We start from the raw sequence: 6,544 nt of genomic DNA on the forward strand, positions 1-6,544 counted from the left end.
CTTTTTCATGACTGTCTATAGTATGTATGTTTTTTCTCTGGTGATAAGAGCAATAGATGTCAATCACAAAAAATTCAGAAAATACAGAAACAAGGGCTGGCCCTTCTGTCTTGTTTTGACTGAGATGTTGCAGCAAAGTCAGAGAATCTGCCATTATAAGGCCTGCAAAAGGCAGCGCATACCGTATTTTTCAGACCGTAAGACAGCCCTAGGTTTTAAAGGAGGAAAATAGGAAAACACTTTTTGAAGCCAAAAATGGTAACATATTTAATAACATAATATTTCACCAGTGTAAATGTAAACAGAACTCAACAGCAACATTCACAACCATTATTCCTCCCAAATGTGGTATGGGGAGGTGCTTCATATAGTCCAAAAAATGCAGGAGAGACCCTACCCTCTGTGTTAGTCAGGGTATCTGCTCACGCCTAAAGGAGACAGACTCTGACTTTTGAATATGTATTTTCTCTCACAGAGAACATATTACATTGCCTTTCTTCTAAAATATGTCAATTATAATTTTTGAGAGATTCTAAGATACTTTTTCCTATTCACAGCCAGATCCCGAGAGCTTGCTAGCTATTGGGCCATTGTGTTGGCGATAACACTCACAGTGCTATAACTTACTGATCCTTCCCTCACAATGGAGGCTGGCCACAGCAAGGAACTGGGGGGAGGGGGGGGGTTGTAATTTGATAGAGCCCATTCAAAACTTCAACTGTTTTATAATACCAGTGTTTTCCATTTTCCTCCGGAGCATACAGCCTGGGAAAAATATATTGGGTGTGTAGAGATATGCAGAAAACATGATGAGGAAGCATTTGGGGGGCACAGGTTACAAGAGCCTGAGAAGTGCATAAAGCCAACATCTGGAATTCGAGTTAAGCCTTTCCCAGAACACACAACATTTGTTCCACAAATACTGATGTGTGTCCAGCCCCGGAGAGCCTGAGATGAGTCAGAGAAAATTCCCTCATTCTCCCAGACGTCCACAGCCTAGGAGATGCCACCTAATGACAGGATAGCAGGATGCCAATTTCTACCAGAATATACGGGGTTATGTGGGTCACGAAGGAGGCGATGGAGGGTCGAAAGGCGCCTCCCTGAGGAGATGGCTTTTGGATTCAATGTTGCCACGGCAGGAGTTCACCTGCCGCGATGGGAGAAGGGCTTCGGAGACACTGGAGCAGTGAGTAAAAAGGCAGGGCCTAGGAAAGGGCACTGTGCTTGGGGACAGGAGTGACTCTGCACACTAGGCTGATCTGGGGTGTGTGGGGAGCAGGGTCTGGGGGTGGGCAGCTGAGCAAACTGGGAGTCGTTTTAAGCAGGAGGTTGTGGCGTGTGCAACTGCGTGCCTGATGGTGCTTGAATTTCAAAGAAACTAGAAATCTGCTGCTGGGTCTTATAAAACATTTCCTCTTAAAGAAGATATTTGCCTTTAGGACTCGTGATTCGATTCAGAGTTTGGGCAAGGTTGGGAGGTGGATAGGAAATCTCTGGGAAAAAAAAAACACAACAACAAACAAAACCTGGCTCAAGGCTTGTCGTGAAGTAGGGAAGTGCAAAGAAGGAAAACAGGAGTTTGTTGTTTTTCTTTTTCACACTCTCCTATGTATTTATCCACATCCAGTACTAACACAGAATGTGTGACTGAAGCCCATGCTTGCTTGTACGTGGCAAAATGGACAACACCCAAGTGGAAAACAATGTGGGTGTCTTGCCAGTGAAGGCATTCTGTGTCCACCAGATAAACAAGAGCCAGTTTCTGAGTTTTGTTCCAAAATGCAGAGGGGTGATCCCGTGACCCTATCACCCCCAATGACTGCAGTTTCTAGAGACACGTGGACTAAAGAACAGGTGGGGAAGATCCTGTTTGCTGACCTGGCAGGGGACAAGGACACCCTCAGATCCTCCAGGCCGAACGCGAACATGTCCAGGCTGTGATCCGAATGGTCCCATTCTGAGAGCGCTCCCTGTCTCCCCTCTTCCCACAGATAACACCGCGGGGGTGTATGCCCGGCGCGGGGGCTTCAGCCGGCAGAAGCAGGATCTGTACCTTCTGCCCATCGTGATCAGCGACGGTGGCATCCCGCCCATGAGCAGCACCAACACCCTCACCATCAAGGTGTGCGGGTGCGACGTGAATGGGGGGCTGCTGTCCTGCAACGCCGAGGCCTACATCCTGAACGCCGGCCTGAGCACGGGGGCACTGATCGCCATTCTGGCCTGCATCGTCATTCTCCTGGGTAAGGGACCCTCCCCGGGCACCTGCAGGATGGCCCCTCATAGGTGGCCATTTTAGAGACACCCGTATTTCTCGTGGACAGGCTAGGTACCAGAACCGTGCTGTGTGCTGTGGGTGAGACACAGGGAAGACACATTTCCTGCTCTCGTATGGAGTGGGGGCAGTTGCGGGGGCAGGGAACTTAAGGAGCAGTTAGGGCAGAGCTGGGGACAGGTTGGTGAGCAGGCTGCTAGGCTTCACGGGGCCGCACAGCAGAAGCCACCTGGGGCAGGCTCTGCAGAAGAGGAGTCGAGGCAGAGACCTCGCATATGAGCTGGGGTTGGCCTTACAAGAGGAAGAAGAAGGACTAGAGGAAGGACGATCGTGAGGCAAAGGCTGTGTAAAGGACTCAAGGAACTGGCAAAGGCCTCCTGGCCAAAACTAGATCATTGAGACTCTTGCAATGATCACATTTCATATCTGGGTGCATGCCCCAGCTTATGGGGCCCCCCAAGAAGCTCCCTGTGCACTTGCAGACTGAGTCAGGTGCCCCTCTTTACTGCACCCCCCCCACCTCCACCTTTACTCTGTAATGCCAGGAATGTACTGAGGCTGACAATGACTCTTGCCGGGCCTCAGGAAGATGAGTTTTCCCAGCTTCTCAGAACTTGTGACAAAGATCAAGATTCAAATCCAAGTGTGTCTGACACCCAAGTTATGCTTTTTCCATGACGCTTAGTTCTGCCCTGAGTGAATGAATGGGGTTCAGTTGCATAGGGAAGAGGCGGTGAGTTCAGTTCCGTAGTTCCTGACTGTTGCCGGGAAACCAGGCCCCAGTTTGGCCCTGGGGGATGAAGAGAAGACGCATACAAGATGTCAGTGCTCGATCCGTTCATCATCTATGGAGGAAAATATGTAGGGACAGGTAAACTACAGAGGCACATGGTGAGCGTCAGGATAGGGACGCAAACCAAAGAGGCTGGGGGCGCAAGAGTAGAAAGTGCCTGACATTGACTTCGGAAGCCAGAAACATCTTCCTGGAGGACGTGACCTACTGCCCAGGTTCTGAGTTTCCCAGCTGGTGAAAGAGGCTGGGATGGGCAGATATTGCAAACAGAGGGGACAGAATACAAAAGAGCTCTGCGAAATTCCTAGTCCGGCTGGGGAGGCAGGTGTGTAAACCAGGTGATAAGGGTCATGACGCTGGTGAGAACCCGGTTGGGTTGGTACATGGAGCAGGTGCTGATAGCTCTGTCTGGTGTCAGAATGGGATGCCAGGAGAGCTTTCCATGATGAAGGACAAGGCAGAGTCAGCCAGGCAACGAAAGTGAGAGGTGGTGGTCCAGGCAAGCATGTTGTCGAGAGCAAGGCTCAGAGGCAGGGCCCTGCTTGGCGAGCAGTGGGGGCCAGCTCCTGTCCGGGCAGGTGCAAACACTCACACCTGCATCTCCGTGATGGTGGCCCAGAGGTGCTCTCAGACCACTTGCCAAATTCAGCCGCCAAAGTTTTGTCCAGAGTTGCTGAGTGTGTGGGGAGTGTTCTAATAGAACACTGCAGAAGCCCTTTGTGAGGAGGCGAGAGATAAAGAAGAAAGCCTTGTCTGAAATTTCCTTATAAGTAGCTCTGCTCGCTCATCCCAGATTGCCTGAGCTCAGTGTGGGGTCCCTTCCAGAAGGAGGGGGGCAGACAGAGCTGCTTCATCTGGAGTTCCAGCTGATGCTATTTTTCTCTGTATTCAAACCAAGAAGAGAAGGTTTGACTCTTGGGGTCTTTATAAACTTCCCCTCTCCTTTGGGGTGGTTCGAACAGGATCCAGGGATGCTCATGGTGACACTGCTTATTAAGACAGAGGAGGTAAAGGCTGACCCCACCCCCAGGGCTCTGGGCAGGAGCTGGGCGTCCCCTCGTATAGAATGGTAGGACCCAAGGTCACAGAGTGTGCTGATTCGTGACCTTGGAGAGGCAGCTGTCTTCCTTTGCCCAAAGAAACGGCCATCAACCATTTTTAAGAGGCTGCAGACCACATTTTTAGAATCTTCCTAATTCTCAGGAAGATGGGTTCCAAATTGTGTCAGCTTCATTTGTAAAAAGCTCGAAATAGCCCCACGGTGCCAGTGTGCGTGGATGTAGCATTGTCCTGGCAGCATTCTGCAGAGGAGGGTGGCAGGTGGCGGGCCACTGCCCACCCCTGTGGGGATTCCAGGTAAAGCTCTCATTTCCTAGACCCTTCCCGGTTCTGAAGCATGCACACGCTGTGCCTGACGTACGCAGCCCCCCCCCCCCCCCGCCCCGGGAAGGGAGTCAGGAACACTGGGCTTACCCTGTTCTCACTCTCCTCTTCTGTCCTTGCAGTTATCGTCGTCTTGTTTGTGACCCTGAGGAGGCAAAAGAAAGAACCGCTCATCGTCTTTGAAGAAGAAGATGTCCGAGAGAACATCATCACCTATGACGATGAAGGGGGTGGGGAGGAAGACACAGAAGCCTTCGATATCGCCACCCTGCAGAATCCGGACGGCATCAATGGATTTATCCCTCGCAAAGACATAAAGCCCGAGTACCAGTACATGCCGAGGCCTGGGCTCCGGCCAGCGCCCAACAGCGTGGATGTCGATGACTTCATCAACACGAGAATACAAGAGGCAGACAATGACCCCACCGCCCCTCCTTATGACTCCATCCAAATCTATGGGTACGAAGGCAGGGGCTCAGTGGCCGGGTCCCTGAGCTCCCTAGAGTCTGCCACCACAGATTCAGACTTGGACTACGACTACCTTCAGAACTGGGGGCCTCGTTTTAAGAAACTGGCAGACTTGTACGGTTCCAAAGACACTTTTGATGACGACTCTTAACAATAACGATACAAATTTGGCCTTAAGAACTGTGTCTGGCGTTCCGAAGAATCTAGAAGATAATGTAAACAGGTATTTTTTTAAATCAAGGAAAGGCTCATTTCGAACAAGCAAAGTTTTACAGAATGGATACATTTGCTACACCTGCAAGGACATCGAAGTGGTAAATACTGTGAAGTACCTTTTTCTCGCAAAAAAAAGGCAAATACTGAAGTTTATCGGCTTCACTGGAGGAAAACCACTTGGCAGACAAAATATTTAAGTGAAGGAAAAGTCTGACGGTGAACTTACAATGAAGGGGAATCGTTTCTGTGTTACGAACATCTAAGTCCTTCTTTCTTCTTCTTCTTCTTCTTCTTTTTTTTAAAATTTGTCAAAGAAGCTTCCACAAAATTAGAAAGGACAACAGTTCCGAGCTGTAATTTCGCCTTAAACTATGGACACTCTATATGTAGTGCATTTTTAAACTTGAAACATATACTATCCAGCCAGCTTACACCCATGCGATGTACGTACAATACAATGTACACTTCTGTCTCTTGAGCATCGATCTTGTTACTGCTGATTCTTGTAAATCTTTTTTGCTTCTCCTTTCATCTTAAACTAATACGTGCCAGATATAACTGTCTTGTTGCGGTGAGAGGCGCCCTATTTCTAGGTCATTTTTAATGTATCTATTTGTACAATTTTAAAGTTCTTATTTTAGTATACATACAAATATCAGTATTCTGACATGTAAGAAATGTTACGGCATCACACTTATATTTTATGAACATTGTACTGTTGCTTTAATATGAGCTTCAATATAAGAAGCAACCTTTGAAATAAAAAGAAAAGATTCTTTTTTAATTCTGGGCTTGGTTCTTAACATTGGAAAAATTAAGTGTTTCTTATGACCCCATTTATATTTCTAATTCAAGACACTGTGGTCTGTTGGTAGCCCTATTTATGAACTGTTCTGGCCGGCTGCTTTTATTGTTTACTTAAGATCAAATCTGTTTTTGCCCGTGTGTATCCAGATAAGATTCTGTAAGGTTGTGTAAAGCTCTTTTGTACACTCTCAGTGCTGGCTTCCTGGCTCCTCTTCGCACACGTCTGAAAAAGCAGGATGCTGAAGTCCTAGCCCAGTCCGTGAGTTCGCCATACTTGTTATGTAATGTGCATTTATCTTGTCTCTCGGTAAGTCAGTGGTTATGAGAGATGAATCCCTGAGGGAATGAAATCATCAGAACTCTGAAGTTCAAGATGTAGACTGTATGCCCCACAGCCAGCATTTGGGGGCTGGGAGTCTGAAGAGTCAAAAATATGAATTGGCCGTGGGTGGGGATCAGACCTCCAATGTTATTCCATTCTTCCTCCCTTTCATCTTGCCAGGCGATCATAGTGACTGTGACAGTTAAAACTGCTTACTTTTTCTCCGGAATTTAACTTCTCTTAAAATAAGGCAGAGTTTTAAATTTTGATAAAGAGC

The 6,544-nt window shown here is 48.1% G+C and overlaps 1 protein-coding gene across 2 annotated transcripts in view; it reads left to right on the forward strand.

Moving 5' to 3' along the window:
• The window catches only part of CDH11 (cadherin 11), a 134,476-nt gene extending 128,554 nt beyond the window's left edge, over positions 1-5,922 (forward strand). For both annotated transcript variants that reach the window (XM_037041591.1, XM_037041592.1), the window contains 2 exons: positions 1,995-2,246; positions 4,577-5,922. In XM_037041591.1, the coding sequence (XP_036897486.1) occupies positions 1,995-2,246; positions 4,577-5,073 (749 nt within the window). In that variant the 3' untranslated portion in view covers positions 5,074-5,922. The remainder of the gene's footprint in view (positions 1-1,994; positions 2,247-4,576) is intronic.
• Positions 5,923-6,544: the final 622 nt, after the last annotated feature.

The sequence above is a fragment of the Sturnira hondurensis genome, unplaced genomic scaffold (assembly GCF_014824575.4).
Source record: "Sturnira hondurensis isolate 20B ecotype Veracruz unplaced genomic scaffold, ASM1482457v3 Scaffold0003090, whole genome shotgun sequence".
NCBI lineage: Eukaryota > Metazoa > Chordata > Mammalia > Chiroptera > Phyllostomidae > Sturnira > Sturnira hondurensis.